Below are 21,241 nucleotides of genomic sequence, written 5' to 3'. Positions count from 1 at the left end.
ATCATGTTGTGGGTATCGATTCTTCCGTGATAACATGCTTTGCCGTCCTGAAGTCGAGCAAAGTGGAATTTAATTTCGCGACAACTGTAAACAAGCATTACCAAGAAATACGCCTTCGGTTCCAAAGATAGCATCTGTGTGGAACGAGACCGCGCATTTCAAACCGACAACTTTAGACCCCTACCCCCCCCCCCTTTTTTTTTTCTTCTCCGCCGCAACAGCCGTAATTATACGCAGTTAACCTTTACCCAGAGGAGTGGGTCTGGTCCGATAAATTACGCCATCGACAGTTGCAACTGCTACGAACACGTAGTTAGATGCACGAGAGCTAAGGACCAGAATACCTCGAGTGCCTACACGACATACCGATATTTTCCGCTGGATATCTTGCTCGTTTAGACGTTCTCACAGCCAGACGACGACGAAGTTCACCAACGACGCACGCCTGTCGACTCTATGGAATCACATATCCTCCGCGCCGACCTTGAACAGACGTACGTACACTTTCTCGGTGCATACAAACGACCTTTTCCAGGAATTCCTGAGAGATATTCGTGATCCGTGAATCACTGTTTCTACGACGCCCAACCGCAGCCTCTATAGCTCTCCCGTAGACGAACGAAAGGTGAAAGTGGGCCTGCAAGGGTCGATAATTTACGACCGCAGACACAACTACATACACTTTTACGGGCAGCCAAAACCTGTATGCATGCAGGCTTGCCTTCGCATGCAAAGAGCCCGCCTGCGTATACGCACATATATTCGCGGTGCAATTTTTCGGCGCCGCATGTGTGTATATGTGTATAGACATACAGTGTAAGGAGGGTGGGGGGCCTAGTCGAAATAAGATGGAGCTCACTGCGACAGGGAGTGGCTGCCCCGTGCGGGCGCGGAGGTGGCGCCCTCCGTCTAGAGAGAGAGGGAGGTCATGACAAATGGCGTGCGACTCACCCGTCGACCTCCAGTTGCACCCCGTTGGAGACGCTCCGGTTGGCGAGGTCGTACTGGCAGTGCACGGACAGGCCGAGGTCCTGGTTGGTCACAATCATGTCGTGGTGCTGAATCACGATGTCGGTCGAGAACTGGCCTAGGTTCTGTGGAGCATAAAAAAAAAAAAGAAAATACGGCACGCCGTATTTCACTGTCGCTGCACGACGAGAACAGCTAGACAAAGAAAAAAAAAGAGAGAGAGGACGAAAGTAAGAACGATCGTATGGTTTGCAAGTAATTCGGGTTACTCGGTCCCGCATGTGACATAGGATCTGATTAAAGCAGGAGTTATGTGCACCGAGGAGATCTGGAACATCGGTATGCCTATTAAACAGGGCGCATATACTTGTACAATTGCTGCGTCTTTTTGTGTAGCGGCGCTTCTATGGCGACATTGATAAAACGAAAGGAGTTGGAAGTCGTATCGATCAGGTAACTTAGGATACTTGGACTCGTATGTTACGCTAGACATGACACGATTACAAGTTAAGTGCACAGTTGGATGATGTTCCCGACTGCAGCTGTACCGATGACCTATGCCACACCGTGAGGGGCAAATACGCGGTGGCTATGTTGCATGCTGTTCCAACTTCAGTATCAGCGAGCGATGCCGCTTTCGTGTGCTTTGTCAGCCATGTACAATGCGAAGAAACGCGTTGCACTGACGAACTAGTTCAAGCAGTTTTCTTTAACAGACATTACCATTATTTAAAAAAAAAACATCTACACGCTGTAGCTTAGCGCTTTTCGTGTTTCGGCCTTTAGAAGTGGAGCAGACGTTCACTATGTGCAAGGCGACTAGCGGTGCCCTGCCCATCAGCTTCGAATGCTGATGCCGAAAGTATGGCCATTATTGTCACCAGTATGTGAACACGGAGTCAACTGCCCAAGTTCCAAGTATATGAGCAGCTCCTGTATATCACTAAAATGCTTTCGAATGTTGCGCCGTCTAGAAACACCGATCGACGCTTCTCCTGGAGACGACTTTTTGAAAGCAACACCACTGCGGTCTCCTGCAGCGTTGCCTTCGCAGTCGCTTATCACCATGCGACACGATTGTCACCCACTGCGTCGAGTAGCTCGGATCCGACACGATTGTCACCGACTGCGTCGAGTAGCTCGGATCGTGATCCACGGGCGACAGTCGTTCATTATGGTCAGTCTCACATTCCTGAAGATTCTCTTAACATTCTAGACCCTTCGCTGATCGGCCCATTCTAGGCCGATCCCCCCAGTGGGATCCACACCGAGGAACACGCGTATGCCGCCGTTACGTTGTCCCTCACGACCTCATGCAAATGTATAGGCGCTCATTCTTTTCCAGTGACGTCACCGACTTAAAGTTCACTGGCTCCCAGACTTTTCTACTAAACATTACTAGAGCAAGCGCTGCTGCTACGATCACCCAGCTACCACGGGAGTGATGGGTCGCACAAGGATTTGCCTAACCTTCGTTTTTATGGCTTCGTAAGTTCTTGCGGTTTCATTTAATGCGCTTTATCTTCCTCGACTGGCCTAAATTTCCACGCAATGATATTTTCACGAACGCACAAAGGCAGCAAGACTCTCCGCATGTGCATAAACATTGACCATTGCTCGAAATCGGTCGAAGTCAGAAGGTTGAAGTTTTGGTAAGTCCATGTACTAACCCATCTTTCCCGCGCTGGCTGAACCGCTGTGCTTGCAGCACCCGTAGACACTAGCGCTAGATTTGCCTCTAATGTTTTCAGCTAGAAATTATATACGCTTGGCATGACCTCCGAGATCGGAGCGACTTCCGTCACCGGCGCTAAAGGTCATTCTTGCACTAATTCAGTTCTTGAAGTGCACCGCGACTTTAGTGACTGTTTATGGTCGCATCCTTCCGAGCGCAGGCAGTGTTCAACCTCTCCCCCTTATCGCATTACATTCCTCCTTTCCTTAACGCCAGTGCAGGGTAGCAAACCGGATGCTGGTCTGGTTGAACTACCTGCATTTCCGCTCCTTTCCTTCTTTCTTTCTTTCTCTATGCGCTGGCTACAGGCGAGACATTGACTGCACACACAAAACTGCAGAAACGCATCTCGGTAGACTTCCCAATTACTGCACCCAGCCCTCCTCCCGCATATCAGACCGCTGGAGTTGTGGACGCACCGGACAATTAAGAAAAAGGAAAAAGAAAGACGAAAACACAAAAGAACAGCGAGAGCGTGGATGCTGCAGTGCCGAGTACGTAACAGAAAGGCGATTACGCTCTCCGCGGCCTCACACCTTGCGTCCGCACTTTTTTTCACGCGGACCACCAAGGAAGCTTCCTGACACCGCAAGGCCCGTCCACTCTCTTTCGGGCCACAACGCCTTGTTTGGCTTCTCTCGGACACGAAGCTGCGCACCGCACAGCGGACCCACCTCGCGCCCGAAAAGTGGCCGGCTCACGACACCGGAGTCAGCCAAGGGTGCCGCCGCCGCAGGGGAAGGATCGGTGAAACCCTTCCTTCGCACGCTTCTCACAGACACGCACACGGACTTCTTTTTTTTTTTCTATCTTTTTCTCCTTCTCCCGAACGCACAGACACACACAATGGCGGGCTCCTGGCTCAAGAGTGAAACGAAGAAGCACACAAACACACACACACAAAGAACGAAACCCGCATTCATACTCGCTCCCATGACCGTGACATTCAAATTTCGAGGCCTGCCGCGCCTAGGAAACAAAGCCCGTGACCGCTCGGCTATGGCGTCTAGCGGGAAGGGGGGGGGGGGGGAGGGTGCCGCGTTCTTTCCGTTGCTGTGGTGCCACTGGCTTCCTCAGAAACACGTAGAAGAAGCCGTTATAAAAAAAAAGCGGTTGCCTTTCTATTGACTTGCTGTTGCGTTCGCGTGAACCCTTGAAGTGAAACTGAGCATTCGATGAAAACAAAAATATCTAATTTGTGGTATTTAGTTACCTCCCTCCAGTGCAAACACTGGGACTATGAGAAACGCCACGGTGGGGGACCGCCGGATTAATTATTTGCCCCCGAGCGTTCTTGCGCTCCTGCCCCGTCCGGTATCGCGCTGCAGTAGACCTCCACAGCTATACGCAGCCAGCGCGGCTGGTTGCTTTCATATTGTTCAAGGCGGTATACAGCTTACTCCCAGCCAGATAAGACTACGAGCGTCATGCCTTTTTCTAACGGATGGCTAACGGTGGCTTAATTTATATGGCGTTCCGCTTCTGAGTGCACCGCACTTATCAAGTGTGTCCAATGGGCGCCACGTTTGACGATACGTATAAGGCAGACTGGCAAGGTGATTACAATGGAACGTGCGTAGTTTTCGCCCCCTGCGTAGAGCTGTATATACTCCATGGCCGTTTCAATAAACGTTCTTTCGTTGGCTTCGATCGCCGCTTATACATGGTGCCAGCTAGAATTGGGATTTGAACCTACATTCGTGGACCAGTGGGCACGACTTCGCCAGTTCCAAGTCCCGTCGGCGACCGACGCGTTCCGGTGGGGGGCGCAATGCACACATTGCGGTGGTGAAAATTAATTCGGGGCCCGCCTCACCTCAGCGTCTCTGATAGTCGTAGCATTGCTTTGGGTTTCAAAAGGTGAAGCGCCAACAGAAACAGCGCACCAATGAAGGAAGAATCTCCTCTGTTCTACTGCATCGCTTCGGGACCTGAAACTGTATGAGCGAAACAACCAAGCTTACCGCATTTAGTCACAACGACATGAAGACAACACTCCACCGCATTGTGCGAGAACGGTGAGGTGCATTTGTTACCAACGGTCCATGATCTCTTTGCTGAACTACGTCGATCGTGACGGCACAGGGGATCGTCTATTTGTGTCCTTGCTTTCCCTATTATCTCTATTATTTTGTCATCTACCCTTAAGCTGCAAGCAATGGATAACTTATAGCGCGAGCTTTCCGTGATTACTTCCAAAAGTCAACAATTTACGCCAGAGCAAATCAGGCATATTATTAGCAGAATCCATGCACAACATTAAGTCTCAAAAGAAAGTTTATCTAAGTTAACAAAACGTTAACGGAAAGACAAGGTAATAACCATAACGACATTTATAAGGTAGACGAGCGGAACCGTGCTCTACCGGGTGACGTTTTTTTTAAAGGGGAGAGAGACACGTTAAATATGTCTTGTGACTATGAGCGCAATTCATTCATATCGCCTGGATTACTTAAATAGGTGGGCATTACTTGCACGAAAGGTAACAGTCCGGTGTCATATAATGAAAGTTTCACTAACTTTGTAATTACACACATCATGGCACATGTCCAAGCTACGGTACTGAAACCTAGCTGTACTGAAGCCATGTCCACTTAGCAGATATCCTATGCCAATTGGCACCAATTTCGGGAAACACTTCCTCAATTTCTGCGGCCGAACTCATTAACGTTAAAATTATTAGCACTCCGGAAAAACGTTGTCATTTTGACGACCCAGCTCGAACAATATTACTAAACAAAAAGATTGTTTGACAAACACTGGATATAGACACCTGTCGTTGCCGGCTCTGACGCTCCCTTGTCAGTTACTGAAGTAAATTCTCACGCCGTCACTCATATTTTCCCGTGCGAAAAGCACGTGACAAATAAACGAGACGAAGCTTCCTGTGAGAAGGGAGTGCCCTTCGCTTGTCCTTTGAGCAAGAGAAACAGCGCACGCGGGACCACCAGGATCTCACGTTTTTGCTACGACATTCTGCGTTTTATTCTGTCCACTGCGCAACCTATAATATTAGCCTCGGTCTAACAGTCCCTTCCTTGGAGCCTGATGGGCCACTTGCGGGTACAACCCGGCGAAATTTGTTGCCCAACGATAGTCATAAGCGCGCGTGCTTGCGTCCGGAGCGTCAAAATGCGAGTTGCAGCAACTTCTACGGCCTTAATTGGCCTCTTTTTCACTCATCTGTTCGGACAAAATTCAACGAACTGGAACGGTTTAACGGAGCGATTTATTCACACCCTTTTAACCTCTTTCGCGCGCAAGTTGCATACAGTGCCAAGTAATAATAATAATAATATTTGGGGTTTTACATGCCAAAACCACTTTCTGATTATGAGGCACACCGTAGTGGAGGACTCCGGAAATTTTGACCACCTGGAGTTCTTTAACGTGCACCTAAATCTAAGCACACGGGTGTTTTCGCATTTCGCCCCCATCGAAATGCGGCCGCCATGGCCGGGATTCGATCCCGCGACCTCGTGCTCAGCAGCCCAACACCATAGCCACTGAGCAACCACGGCGGGTAGTGCCAGGTACGTGCAGCATTCATTTGCCATCCGAGAAGTAACCTTTTGAGTCACTGCTACCACCCCGCTACTTTTTGCATCCCGGAGCAAAAACCTCCGATGCGCGGCCGATGCCCCCGGCCAGACAAAGAAAGACGAACGGTGACACAAAGTTGGCACAACACCCTCAGGTTTGACCACAAATCGCGTGATTCGGCTCCATAAGCTGCGCGCTCTGCCGCCAGCGCGGACGGACACCGGCGGACGTTGCGGTGAAACGCACACCCCGCTCGTCACGCGAAGCCAAGCCGAGTATGACGAAAGCCAAAGCCGCATTCGTATACGTGGTGCGTACACTGTACAGCGGTGGGACGCCCCTCCCCCTCAAAAACCTTTCCGCTTTCTCGGCTCCCATCACCCATCTCGTGCTTAGCTCTCTTGAGACTGGGGTCGTTGCCTATGTATACACGTTATCCGACTAAATGCGTGCACTACAACTGAGGCTGGAGGCCCGCACCAGAGAGTCACGAAGGCGATCGTCTGCTGGTGCACCTTATCCATCCTCGCTGTGGAGGTACGTGGCTATTTATCGTCTGCTACCAATTACATTAAACAGACGGCGCTGCGAGCGATAGACGTGCGCCTTGAAGAGCAAGTGACACGCGCTTTCGGCACGTTCGAAGCTTAGCCTTTCCCACTCCTCCGTCCTATAATGGATCCCCCACCTAGATGCACCAGCCATTCAGAGAAGAGCACGTGCCCACGTGCCTTATGTACCACATTCCTGCGTGACCTACGTGACACGCCTCTCGATGGTCACGTGGTCGTGTCGTATGCTGCAGAGGCTACACTGAGCAGACGACGCTACAAGGAACGGTCATTTAAGAGCTTCCTGAAACCTCGCCTGAAGGCATCACGCAGTGTAATGCCCATTCGTAGGGGATTGTTAGCCAGCTAGCAAAAGTCCAATGAGAGTGCGCACCGAATCACACAGTATTCCTTCGCGGTGCCCGAGTGTATGCACTTATACATCAACGGAAACGCAGTCTGCTGAAGCGGTGACAACGAGCAGACGATGCTTTTAAGGAATCCGCCTACATTAGTAAACGTGCAATGTAACGACTAATCGCCGGCACCAATCGCTACCGCCCTCTGAGAAACGTCTCAGGAGAACTTCGTAGCTTTCACTGTACTGCACAATTTTACCGAGGCAGTAGCCAGTATACAAACAATTTGAAGGCGCCTTTTTTTTTTTTTCAACGCAAGCTCAAGCGCAGCGGCTACTGTACACGCGAGTGACTTTGACTCAAGGCTAGCGCGGAAAGAGAGCACATTATAGTTTCATACGTAAAGGGAAGAGTCCAGGAAGGAAACGGAAAGAATCGCGAATCCACTGCGTTTGTCGGTCGTTTCGGGTGACGCATCGTCTTCTTTCGCTCGTTTCCTCTTCCGCTATGAACCGAGGAGAGTTTCTTTTTCGGAATTGAAGATGGCTTGCGCTCTCTCGTTGGACACGGCCGTTATGTAAACTTTCGTCGCGGTTCGCTGCACTTTCCCTACTGGCAAAAAAAAAAGGAAACGCTCCGTTGGTAAGAAGAAAGCAGCACGGGGAGCCACTGGCGAACACGAGAGGGAGAGAGAGAGAGAGAGAGAGATAAATGCAAGCGTAGCTTCAGTGCGTGGACAGCTAGAGAAGTCGTCGAAAGAAAAGTCGCTGATGCTCTCAGTGTTATGATGGTCGTTACTCTTTTTTTGGGCGTCGTTTCTTAAGCAACGATGGCGCAACGTTGGAGAATAATGAAAAGGCGTGCCTAGGAAATGTCCCAGGCGCCGGCATGATAAGACAATATTTTTATGGGTACGCCAAGGAACTCAGGAATGGGGGTGTCGGTTGTTTATAGTTACGGCCAAAGTTACCCCTCTCTTAGTTAAGAGACGTGCCCAAGCGTATAATTCCCAACAGTAAGCATAGTTCTTGCGAAATTCTCCCTGTTTTATGGCGCGAGATAACGCGGACAAGTTTTGCGAGCCTAGCACAGCCTATAGCAGCCTATAGCAGCTTGTGAACAGGCGAGTTGTTACAGCTTACTCTGTCTTTACCTTAACTGGATCATTTATAAACGCATACGTAGAAGGCATAGCGCAGTATAACCGTCGACGTATTTCCGTCTGACGACGGAAACCGAACGAGGTTATACTGTCTTCTATTCTTTTCTCACGTGCACTTTTTCTAACGTGCACGAGTAGACGGCACTCTAAATCGTGCGCAGGAATGCGCATACGACGCTCTCACGTGATAGCACATAGGAACGGGTGCATTCGGGTGATCGCGCTCCTGATTGGACGACGCTATCTGTAGCTTTCGCTGCAGTGCCACATGGTTGAGAAAAAAAAAAAGGAAAGAAATATGCACAAGCTAAGACCGCGAAGGCGCTACAACAGCTAGATTTCTGTGAGGCTGTCCAGTGTCAGCCTTCAAATGCTTACGAGTGAACGTTTCTTTTTTTGGGGGGGTCTATGCATGCAGGTAGCCAAAGCAGGTCAGATTCACGTTAGGTTAGCCTGTCACGCTGCATAACTAACACACAAAGAGGGAAAGAATTTTTCAACGAAACAAACAGTCGAGGTTTGCGTGCCAGCACGCCTGGCACGCTATAGTCCAGGTAAACGCCCAAGATAAATGAAATGATAACGCACAGGAGATATATAGACAGGCGCACAACACGCCCAAAACGCTCGACGCAGAAGAACAAACACAGGGAAGGTAACAACTGCAACATCGTTCAATATCTATAAACGCACTCGCTGAAGTAAAGAATACCGCGGAAGCCCAAGGCTCCTGCCGAGCAAACACCAAACGCACTCGCTGCACCACCTGACAAACGAGCAACAAGAATCGATGGCAAGCACTCGTGAACGTGCGGGAACGCACCGCGGCACAAAGGGATGGTAATTAGCGTTGTCACGAGCGGCCGTGGCTTTGAGCGGCCTAAGTGGTTCGCGTGTAGATCGGTAATGAAAAAGAAAATGAGAGCCACGAAGCGCGCGGGTCGGAGATCCGCACAGACAGGCTCGCAGTTTCGCAATAGGAAGAGAAATACTCGCGCGCGCACCTGGGACGTAGCGAGGTTTTGTCTATAGACTGTCGGAATGAATGGTCCTATCCGGCGTGATGGATTTAAGCTATTAGCACCTTCAACGACGAGAGTCGTGATTAATTAACGCCGTCTGGAAGCACGCGCGCACGTCCCAGAACGGTGCCATGTTTTCCTTTCTTCCTGGTTTCACCATCGGACCGCGCAGCCTATAGTGGTGCTACGCGTGAGATCCGCACGCTCTTGCATAGGACCCTTTCCCAATTTCTCATATACGGTGTGTTTCCTTTCTTTTTCTTTTTTCTTCTTCTTCTTCTTCTTTTTTTCTTCTTCTTCTTTTTATTCTTCTTCTTCTTTTTATTCTTATTCTTCTTCTTCTTCTTTCTTTTTCTTCTTCGTCTTATTCTTCTTCTCAACAGGGTTTCTTCTACGCGTCGTGAATCTCGAAGTCCTTTGAATGGCCGATTGGAAGTTCACAGCGAGGCGAACGCTTGAACGCTGCAGTCTCTAGCGCCGTTCCCATTCAGCGGTGACGATGTATACTTGCTTTGCCACTGGCAGTTTAGACAAAAAGCAATTAAGCCTAAATACTATTTTAAGTGCAACCGTTTATCAGCACATTGAGCAATCGCAAGAACGTAGCCCCGGCTATAGGCTGTCTGAACTGATCGCATTCAGTTCATTGAATGTTGCGCAACCGGTCAGTATTAAAAAAGAAAACGTAAAGCGTGGAAGCGCTCATAACTTAACAGATAAGATAAAGTTTCGGGGCACGTACAAGGATGATGCTGGGATGATATGGTGGCAGTGAATTGTTGGAGGCGTAAGTCCTGCAGCCGACAATCGCTGATGACCGCTCAGGGAACACCCTGTTTCGATCATCTCGCTTTAGCTAAAGTTATCGAAACAACCCTTACAAATTTTTTTAATGGAAAGTCTATAGACAGTCTATAGATGTCTATAGACGGTCTATAGACTTTCTATACAAATTTTTGTAAGGGAAGTAAACATGGGATATCATTAGAGTATTTCGGCAAGCTCGCACCGTTACACTTTTACCGACACGCCCAGTCCCCGACTACGCATGCGCGACAAACTCAGCGCGTCCGATCTCGGTGGCAGGCGGTGTCGGTAACGGTAACGCAATGCCGAGATACTCTACTGTCACGCACTCGAGGCGTTATCGCCATTCGAGAAAAAAAAAAAGAGAGAGAGAGAATACGGAAAGTTCATGACCTGACTGACCTCCTGCTTGACATCGCAGTCGAGCTCGTGGTAGGCCATGCGTATCTGGAAGTCGAGGCTGTTGACCACGTCGGTGACGCACGAGTTGGGCCTCGCCTTGGCGTAGACCTTGCCGTTGAAGATCTTGCTCGTCTTCACCATGGCGACCATCTCGCGCGCCTTGCACTGAATGGTCACTGCACGCCGAAAAAGTGAAAAGGAAAAATAAAACGACACGAAAGAGGTGAGGCCGGGTTGGCACAACACATGTAGGCATATCGAAGTTCGCAGAACGTGGATGCTTTAGTACGATATGAATAGCATGCAAGGCATGCGGTAAGCATGCTGTCTCACACTTGCAGTACGTACAATGTGTACGTGAAACATGGTGAAGCCGAATTTACTAGAAAGCATTGATTTTTCATTTTTGGTTGCGATTTTCCTGTAGTGGCCACTCACCCTGCAGATGCACGTCTTTTCCTGCTGTTATGCTTTTTTCTGGAACGGCTTCTTAATCAACGAGTCCAGGCCTCTGTGATCAGGTAACGCAGTACCTGCCGTCGTTAACGAGATATATTTTATGCTAGCCCCTTGCCCTGTGTAGCGTAGCAAACCGGATGCGCACACCCGTATTGACATCCTCACCACCTTTCCATTTCCTATCTCCCCACGCGCGTATCTACTGCAATGCAGGCTCAAGTGTACGAAAGCATAGTTTAGTAACATCGAAAGTCGAACTAGCAGGTAAGAACTTATTGTATTAATTCATTTCGCTTCTTCAATAAATCATTTTCTAGCCACCGCATGTTTCGTTCAGCTCCGTCTTGTTTCCTTGACTTAAGTTTTGGACATATTTTTTTTTCTCACTACCAGAGGCCACTGCTCCTCACTGGACGTCGTTCAGAGGACGTCGCAGCATTTTTTCTTTTATACAGAACGTAATAGAAACAATATTAGAAAACGAGTTCGTTATGTCACCCCAGCGCGATTAGACTTCGACCTCAAGTGCTTTGACCCCGAGTACGCACACGGAACATGAAAGGACGCGCCGACTCGAGTTAGAGAAACCCTTCCATCCCACGTCTCGTCCACACGGAAAGCGAAATAGATGACGGTCATTGGCTCCCGTATACCGTGGACTCTGTGTCGTCCTCACGCTGTGGCAAGAGTGAGGCCGTCTTTTCCGCTGGTCGTCTTTCCGGCTCCGCCACGAGGTCTTCAATTTCCAGGCGAGTCAGAGTGTGAACTCCACCACTAACCGACTGCACGAGAAGACCGGGTACTAGGTCTTCGAGTCCTCGTTTATCAAGACAAGGCGCCGACCCACCAAGCGGAGAGGTCTCTCTGTCTTATCGCAGGGGGCGAGGTTTTGAATTAGTGGTTCGAGAACATATTTCTTTTTGTTCTCGCCACGTTTCGAAGGTGCGAGTGGAAGGTAGCCGTACCTGACCTGACTAAATCTATGCAGCACTGTAGATGCGGCAAGGAATGTCCCCTCGCAAAAATGAATTCATACTTCTGATTTGCATTCACACAGATATGCACGTTTTAAGCAGTAACGTCTGCATACCTGCCATGGCGACTATGGACTTCAAAAAAACTTCTATCTTTGAATATTTACAGTGCCCTTAAGAAGTCTATGCAGCACTTTAGATGCCGCAAGGAATGTCCCCTTGCAAAAATGAATTTATACTTCTGATTTGCATTCATGCAGATATGCACATTTTAACCAGTAAGGTCTGCATAGCTGCCATGGCGACTATGGACTTAAAAAGAAAACGCTATTTTTGAATATTTGCAGTGCCCTTAAGAAGGAAGAGGAAGGGAACGGGACGTACGGAACGCTGGACTTGATCTTTGTACTGAACGCTGGAATTCTAGATCCAGCATTCCATCTGTATCCAGCAGTCCAGCATTTCTCCTTGAGCCGATAGTTCGGCGTTCCAGAATGAAAGATGGACTAAACGCTGGAACGCCGCCGGTGGCGGCATTCCTTTTCTTCCTGCTCACTTGAATCCTTTCTTAAAAGCGCTAGAAATATCCAATACTGTCAAGTTCTCAACTAGCCCACCTTTTCTACAATAACTCCTAGCGCACGGTTTTGCCTTCATTATAGGATTGCGCCTTCTGGAAAGTAAAGTCTATAGACCTGCAAAGGTACGGTCACGCGTGTTCGGCTGGGGCTCCTTTACGGTGCTCTAGATGGAGGTTAAAGAACCCGAGGTGGTCAAACGTAATTCTGAGCTCCTGCCCCTATTTCACAACGGCGTTCATCACCCGCGATGTGCTCTGGAACGTTAAAGGCCACAATAGACTTTTGATAAATTCTATAGACTGTTGTGTATAGACCAGGCACATACGATTTCTATTGGTTTTCTGTATTCCCCGGACTAGCTTATAGCCTACGGATATCTATAGACAGTTTAGCTTATGTGTAGTTCACTAACTGCTTACAGACCACCGGTGGATCACGAGTCCATAACAGCGTAAGCTCGTAGACTGACTATTCACGACGTATGTACTTTGGCCTTACGTTTTTATTCAACCACTATCAATGTCCATATACAATGTCTTTTAAAAAATGCGGTCGAAATTTCTCTGAGATGGGTACTTATTGTCTTGCATTAAGGCGTTTGATCCCTCGGGTTGAAATGGTAATTGGTCAAATTTTCAAAATGTTCTTGTCTAGTTAACGCTTCGAGTCATCTTAAAACGTACGCTTATGTGGCGAAATCAATACGAACGAAGTCGCACTGTTATCGCATCTTCCCTATCTAAGAAAATTTCTACGCATTTTCTTAAACACCCTGCATGCGTAGAGAATAAGAAGAACCTGGTATAATGATGCAAAACGGTCGGTAACATGCCTGCAGGCAGCTTGCAGAACGCCGCAGTCTACTCCCATATAAGAGCGGTGCCTGATTCTAAGCCCTCGGTAACGCTGCATGAATTTCGGGGGTCGTAGCGCAAGTCCGTGGCTCTAGGCGGCGCCGACTGAACGTCGCACAAAACAGAGTGGCCCAATCTGCGTGGCACGGGGTGCAACCATGATTTATTAGCTCCCATTCTGCACATTAACGCAGAAGAAATGCAGGCAAACAGGACTCGACCATGGAGCTGATGAATCGGACGTACCATGGACGCCTCTCTCCTTTCTTTTTTTTCTTTCCGATTCCCTGCGTACTGGTTTACGCACATTCGTTATGCGGCTCGGAGTACATCGCTTAGACCCTTAGGAGGGTGCAGCAGCCTGTGTCAAAAATTGCGCCGGTCCCACGCAGTGCGACCGTGGTTGACGCCACACCGCGCAAAAAGCTGATGTCGGGCTATGTGTCAGGGAGCTTATATGTGTAGCCACTGGTTTCATCTATTATTACAGCTTCAGTATGGCCTCCGCTAGGTCATTCATATGTTATTAAAGAAGAAAAGAAGGGGACAGACAGCAATGGAAAGAAAATAAATTTCTGCGCCTGTGCGCAGCATATTTTGGCACCATTATGCGCACCGACTATACATATGAACACTAGGACGTTCTCGTCGACTATTTCTCAAGCAACGTATCTCTAAGTACTTTAAGTTGGTCACTACGGAGCAAAGGAAGCAAACTGACTAGCGATGTTAGTCTACAGACAATGTGCATTCCTTCACGCAGTCAAAAATACACGTCCATAAAAAGGCACTATATGGTCTATAACTCAAGGCAAGGTCTACGAGGAGGCATACGCGTTACGTTTACAGGTATCACGAACTTCCAACAAACCCAAAAATGCCACATTAGTGAGCAGTAATGAAGTCGAACTCAAATCTATGTAACTTTATCAGTTCTATTGATTTTCATCAGAGTGAAAGAACACACTTCGCAGAGCTTTCAAAGCAGCCCTGACACACATTTTTGAAGTTTTAGAAGCTTTACTACAGGTTTCTGGGAGGTGAAACGAAGTCTAACAAGTCTGAAGGTTCAGAAGTTGTTATAAGGCATTATTGGAGGGACATAGATGTTGGCCTCAAAATGCCAGACTTCGAGTCATCGACATTATCGTGACGTCATGACGGTGAGCGAGATTTCCCGACGTCGTGTAGCAACAAGGCTAAATAGGATGACGTTGTCAATAAAAAAAATGTAGCAGATCCAACGAGTTGGAATCTATGTACAGCGAAACTTTTGTGAGAGTGCATAAAGAGTGGAAACGCGAGCTTGTGTTTGTTCTCCCACACAAATAGCATAAAGATACATTTTGTGTTGCTGTTGACTTTTCGTTGTCTTCAAAAGAATGTACTTTGAGACGCAATTGAACATCATCCCCTATTTCTGTAAATGGGCCGCCGCAGCGATCGCAAGACCGGAGCGAGCCAAGGTTTCATGACGTCATGACGGGTCCAGTTCCTGGTTACAGAAATCGAAACTGGCTCACAAAAATATTGAAACCACTTATTTAGGGAGCTGTTAAGATTGCCAGTATCTTTTACGTTATTCAGGAGGCTTTGACCTTCAGGTAGCGCAAAAGACTAGGCCAGATCCTAGCCGCGCTAACATTTAAGTACATGCGATAGCATGGGTATCCTACACAGTTCGTACATCTTTTGAGATTTCGTGCATACTGTGACGGGATAGCTAAAGCTCGACGCTCCTCCCGATTCCTGTCAGATACTTCCAAAGTGGATGAAGCGCGCCTGTAGGGCTATAAAGAAATGCATGACCTGTGGCGGGATCGAACCTCTGTCTTCCGTTGCAGCAGCCCCAACGCTCTAAACGTCTAACAGTATACTATCGCACTTTCTTTTTTCCTTTATTGCAGGCCACGATCGCACGCACGCTTCTCTCGTGCCAAAGTCTCTCATCGCGACAGCTAGCCCCTTGAGACGCCATGTTAGAGTGCACCGCCTTAATTAATTAAATTATGGAGTTTTATGTGCCAAAACCACTTTCTGCTTATGAGGCACGCCGTAGTGGAGGACTCCGGAACCTTCGACCACCTGGGGTTCTTAAACGTGCACCTAAATATAAGTACACGGGTGTTCTCGCATTTCGCCTCCATCGAAATGCGGCCGCCGCGGCCGGGATTCAATCCCACGACCTCGTGCTTAGCAGCCCAACACCATAGCCACTGAGCAACTACGGCGGATACACTGTAATATAATTTGCACCCTTAAAAGTGAAAAAAGGGTGTAAATGTGTCTATAACTCACACCCTTAGGGTGTGAGTTATACAACTGACACCTTAAGGGTGTGAGTAATAGACACATTTACACCCTTTTTTCACTTTTAAGGGTGTAAATTACTTTACAGTGTAGCACTGCCTTCGGTATCGGCCCACATTTTTCGTCAGACGAATGCCTACAGTGCGTGATCGAGGTCCGCCTATACATAATTCTATGATGATGACAAAATGTATTTATTAAAGGATGGCGCGAAGGCCTATAACGGGGAATAGGAAGCGGAGGGGGGAGGCGTATTCAATAAAAACGGCGAGCATAGATTGCCATACCCCCACTCCTCTGAGGCTACGCTTCTACAGGGCAGGCCCCGCGATTCCCGTGCCGAGGGGTGACCGTGTCGAACGTTCCACTGACCGTTGTAGCAGGCGGCGAGCTCGTTGGTGGCGGCGCCGGGTATCTCGAGGTAGGGGTTCTCGATGTGCGACAGCGACGCCCTCGCGTGGTGACTGATGCGGCACACGCTGTTCTCCGGGTCGCCCAGGTCGAACGAGTGGCACCGGTAGGGCACGCTGAGGCACAGCCGCCGGCACTCCTCCAGGGTGGTCACGTTCTGGAACACGGCGTCCACCGTCTTCAGGATCTTGCCGCTCACCGTGCGGAACTCGCACAGCCGCACAGACTCTGCGCACAATGTCGGCGAAAAAGAAAGAGAAAGAGAAAGCCGGGCCGATGTAAATATTATTGCACGCATCGAGGTGACGTTGAGCAGAAGAAGAAGCACGAAAGGAAAAAGAAACACGACGAGAATCAAGTTCCTCAGGACACTCCAATAAAGTTCTCGTCACTGTCACGACAAAAAGATAGATTAGATTAGATAGATAGATAGATAGATAGATAGATAGATAGATAGATAGATAGATAGATAGATAGATAGATAGATAGATAGATAGATAGATAGATAGATAGATAGATAGATAGATAGATAGATAGATAGATAGATAGATAGATAGATAGATAGATAGATAGATAGATAGATAGATAGATAGATAGATAGATAGATAGATAGATAGATAGATAGATAGATAGATAGATAGATAGATAGATAGATAGATAGATAGATAGATAGATAGATAGATAGATAGATAGATAGATAGATAGATAATGCATAGCACCTACTGCTTCAAACATAGTATACATAGCCAGCAGCAGCGCCTCGAACAACAGCTTCGTTGACTTGATTCGCATCGTAATTTTTTTGTTCACTTGAAAAAAATGTTATACCATGTTAAATGGTGCTGCATCGCAAAGCAATGAAATCGCTTCAATGCGTCTGTGCAGATGCTGGCGTTTGCGACGAATACTCACTCTCCATCGTGCGCGTGTCTCATTCTTGAATCTGAAAGTTGTGAACCCCCGGACATTCGAAGGGTTTATACTACGACGAGCATTTTCCGATACAGACCTTTGCGTTTAGTGCTGTTACTGTGCCCATGAGGACGGAGACATATATTGTCACTTTGCAGGGACGGTAAGGAACCAGGCAGCACCAATCTCGGCGTTAACGATTTAAGTCATTACACGCTAGGCCAACCTCTCCGGATGTGGTTAAACTTTCTCAGTCTCTTGACTACTTATGAGGCAGACTTGTGCCCGGAAAAAGAAGCAATAATCAAATAACGACCACCAACTATTTTCACCAAAAAACTATTTTTTTAAATTTTCATTCTGACTTCGCACCATCTCGGCATGGAACAGTTTACCTCTGAAAACACTACGTAGCCCAGACTCGCAAACGAAGTCTTAACTTTTTACAGCTAAAATGGTTTTGTATCAAGCCGCAGTGTTTAATTCTTATTGTAGAGAGCTCTACTGAAAAAAAAAAAAAACAATCGATGTTCGTTGACGGTTTTCAATATATCTTTGTTAGCATGCTTAGCTTTGTATAACTATATTTATTTTGAGTGTCTAGATTTATTGTTATTGACTGACATTTCGCCTACTCGATGCCCCTCGATCTTGCGAGGACCATTTCCAGTCCTTCAGCACTTTTGTAAATAAAATAAAATAAAATAAAATAAAATAAAATAAAATAAAATAAAATAAAATAAAATAAAATTGGCGGCCAACGTGGTTTTCGCTCGTCAAATCTTCCGTTACGCGTATCAAGTCCGTCCACTATTTATGCATGTTTTATACATATTTATGCAGTACATTTCAGGAAAATCGCACGTGCTCGATTAAATTCGAGAATGTATACAACAGCACTTACATCACGCATTATTAGATCATTAGACACGACACTTTCGCTACTGAATGAGCGACAACGTTCAAGAATTTCCGGATGCAGTATGGTACGTATTGAGCCGAGCGACAAATCGGTAACAGCTACCATCCCACGAAACACGGTCACCGTCAAAAAGTCGATACACTCTGTGTCCGTGATAATAACATCTGCCTTTAGAATGCCCTTTGCACGAGACGCCCGGGCTACCAGCGATATCCTCACTATTCGTGATCGAAGACGATTCACTTGAATGAAATTACTAGGACCGTGCACAAAAAAGGCTAGGCAGAAGAGTTGTAAAGTAGCTTTGCGAAAGTTTCTTGAGGACAGTGGCCTACTTGCCACTATTAGCGGTCGCAAATGCATGCAACATACGATCATTTCTAAAAAAAAAAATGGCTGTGGCTTAGGTAAGGTTAAGCCCAGGATGCGAAGCATACTAGCCTTTATTTTAGTTGTTGAACCACTGTTTAGCCTGGTGAACTGCTGTTGCTTGGCTATATTTGGTTCGGCTAGACGAAGAAACAACTCATGCATTACTTCTTCGCCTTCAAGAGTGGAACGCGACAGCGTTCCCGTCGACCCGCCAAGGGGTGTAAGACAATGGGCTACAGGGCAGCGACTACGCGCCCCGCATTGGACGCGGTGAGCGTCGAGCAAAGCAGCGTTCGGCGCGGCAACGAAATGTGCGCCTGAGCAAGAGACGCACGCCTTAGAAACAGCGCGTTTCTAAGGCAACACCGCATTCACTAGAGGCGCTTTTGTACCGCTTTGAAGCGTTGTACTCGTGGCTCAGTGGTAGCGTCTCCGTCCCACACTCCGGAGACCCTGGTTCGATTCCCACCCAGCCCGTCTTGCAAGAGTTGAGCCAAAGCCACTTCTCCTCTGTCGTGACGTCACGGTGTCACGTGATTTCATGGTCACCTCCGCGCCTGAGGATCTGGGTTGAGCCCTCGTAATATGCTTCGCATAAAAAAAGCTTTCTTCACACGATTGTTTTCTTTATATCGTCATTCTGCCTCTGTATGTGAAGAGGCAGCGCTGTCTTGTTCGAACAGTTTTTTGTTAGTTTCTTTGTAGTGTTGTCTTGATTAGTATGCTATGTGGACGAGTGCATATGTATGTATGTATGTATGTATGTATGTATGTATGTATGTATGTATGTATGTATGCAGGAGTACGCCTTATGTGCACGTTATGCACGCGCAAATTGTTTAATGCAAATATTACACGTATACGATTATCAGAGTTACGTGTAAGAGGCCATTGCAAACTATATGTCCAAGACATTATATCATCGTCACGTAAGTAGCCGACGTCGCATTTGTGCGCCACGTCTTTCTATCACGTAGATAAAGCAGAGGAAGAGAAATAACAGTTCTATTTTATATTCAAGAAATGGAAGAAGGCTCCAAAGAAAGAAAATCATTATGCTTAAAATTCGAGCCCGCTCTTTACTTGTAACAAGCTTTACATATAGCAAGCTGTTCAAGTAATAGTAATGCGACAAGTAATAAAAGCGTGCAACACAAAACGCATTGGGGGATAGCATATTGAATTTTAAATTTCCAAATTTCATAATCTTTAGGGTGCAAGATGCCTCTAGTGAAGTGCGAGGGTTTAGGTCTACAGACTGTTTGTAGATAATGCACAACCTTTAAAGAGAGAGAGAGAGATCAAGTAGATATGAAAAGCAGGGTGGTAAACAAGAGTATGCGTTCACTTGGTTTTTAAGGAATAACACCTATACGCTACCCAGAAGCGCACGGATAATGCACATAATACGAATACAATACACACACACTAATGAATGAAATCTGTATGCCACCTGTATGCTAGAAGTGCTCCCAGGCAAACCTCTCCGGTTTTAATTAAAGAAATATATATATTCTCCATCTCGCAATAGACTACATATATGTACCGAATATATACAATTATTGTGGAGATGTATGGCGCCAGCGGCAGAGGTCTCGTTGGAAAGGGCACGCGGCATTGACCACCCACTGCCCTCCCGGTGTTTGCGGCTTCTCGCATGCGCAGAGACTCTGCAGGTTTTCGACCTGCATTTTGGCAAACTCCAAGATCGGGTTCAGTGCGTCTTCGGACAGGCCGAAACGGGCCGACCGAAATGCGCTGTGGCCCCCGAAGCGGAACGTGATGCCCGTGCCGGCCTCACACCAAATGCACCCCGATACTACCACGCCCAGGTTTATCTGAGCAACCGAATGATGAAAAAAAAAAGGGCAAGGTAGCTAGAAAGATAAAGAAAAAGAAAAATACGATCACCGTCTCTTGTAGAACTCGTGCAAGGCCGCGTGACCCAGCAGCCACGTCTCGCACTTCTTTTCTTGTTCTTTGTTTTTCCCGCCGCGCTTATAGCAAGCAGTAGTAGTACCTTCGGCGACGTTCGAATTACAAGCTTCCGCGCCGTTCCTCAAACGTCGAGCGTTTAACGCGCAGCCTCCAGGTCGGCCCGCCTTGTTGCGCGTGTCATATGCGGGTTAACCCTTTATTGCGGCGCGTGACCGTGCCCGCCCACTAAATCTCGCACGCGCGGTTCGACCACCCGCTTCCCCGCCGGTCCCTTTCTGGATCGCCCGGTCCGTTACGGGGTAGCGCGCGCTGCAGCAAGCCACGACGACAGCTTGAGTGACACGGCCTGCAATCAGGACGTCGCGAGATGATGCCGCTTACCGCATGCGCTCGGTTGTAACGCGCACCTGATTTTCTTTTTCGCGGCCAGAGAAAAAAAAGAAAGCAATGCCCTGGATTTCATTTCCTGATTGCTTACCGAATTTCATTATACGGGGAAAGAGAGAGAGAGAGAAAACCAGCCGCGGCAGCTCAGTGGCTACGACCTTTCGCTATATTATCTGGATCAGTTCATGCAACTGCGCGTACATGGCATCATCATCATCATCATCATCATCATCATCTTTCATGTCCACTGCAGGACGAAGGCCTCTCCCTGCGATCTCCAACTACCCATGTCATGGGTAGCATGCCGACAACATTGCATGTTTCAAGAACAAGGGCTCCTCATATACGCCCTTGGCTGTTGCAGTTGGCATTGATGTGGGCCGAGCTCAAGCACATCCAACGAAAACAAACAAACAAACAAAAAAACAGCTATCGTCATCTCCAGACGCACGTCCTTTTCTTACTCAAACTGTCAGGAATTAAAGTGCCCGTTAGAATCGAGTAAATGCGGTTACGCGTTGCCCATCCTTCGGTCTCTCTCTCGTGTTCGTTCGACGTCGCGCTTACAACT

General features: G+C 47.7%; 1 protein-coding gene across 2 annotated transcripts in view; it reads right to left on the bottom strand.

Moving 5' to 3' along the window:
* Positions 1-21,241, bottom strand: part of LOC139049426 (uncharacterized) — a 114,245-nt gene that overhangs the window by 55,791 nt on the left and 37,213 nt on the right. The window contains exons 4-6 of one of the 2 annotated variants that reach the window (XM_070524741.1): positions 16,101-16,367; positions 10,542-10,726; positions 952-1,094 (exon numbers count right to left, since the gene is read on the bottom strand). In XM_070524741.1, coding sequence (XP_070380842.1) covers positions 952-1,094; positions 10,542-10,726; positions 16,101-16,367 — 595 coding nt within the window. The remainder of the gene's footprint in view (positions 1-951; positions 1,095-10,541; positions 10,727-16,100; positions 16,368-21,241) is intronic. The other variant, XM_070524742.1, reaches the window with a different exon arrangement.

The sequence above is a fragment of the Dermacentor albipictus genome, chromosome 9, assembly GCF_038994185.2.
Source record: "Dermacentor albipictus isolate Rhodes 1998 colony chromosome 9, USDA_Dalb.pri_finalv2, whole genome shotgun sequence".
NCBI classification, from domain to species: domain Eukaryota; kingdom Metazoa; phylum Arthropoda; class Arachnida; order Ixodida; family Ixodidae; genus Dermacentor; species Dermacentor albipictus.
Note: the sequence above shows the minus strand (reverse complement) of the source record. Positions and strands in the feature narration are given on the sequence as shown.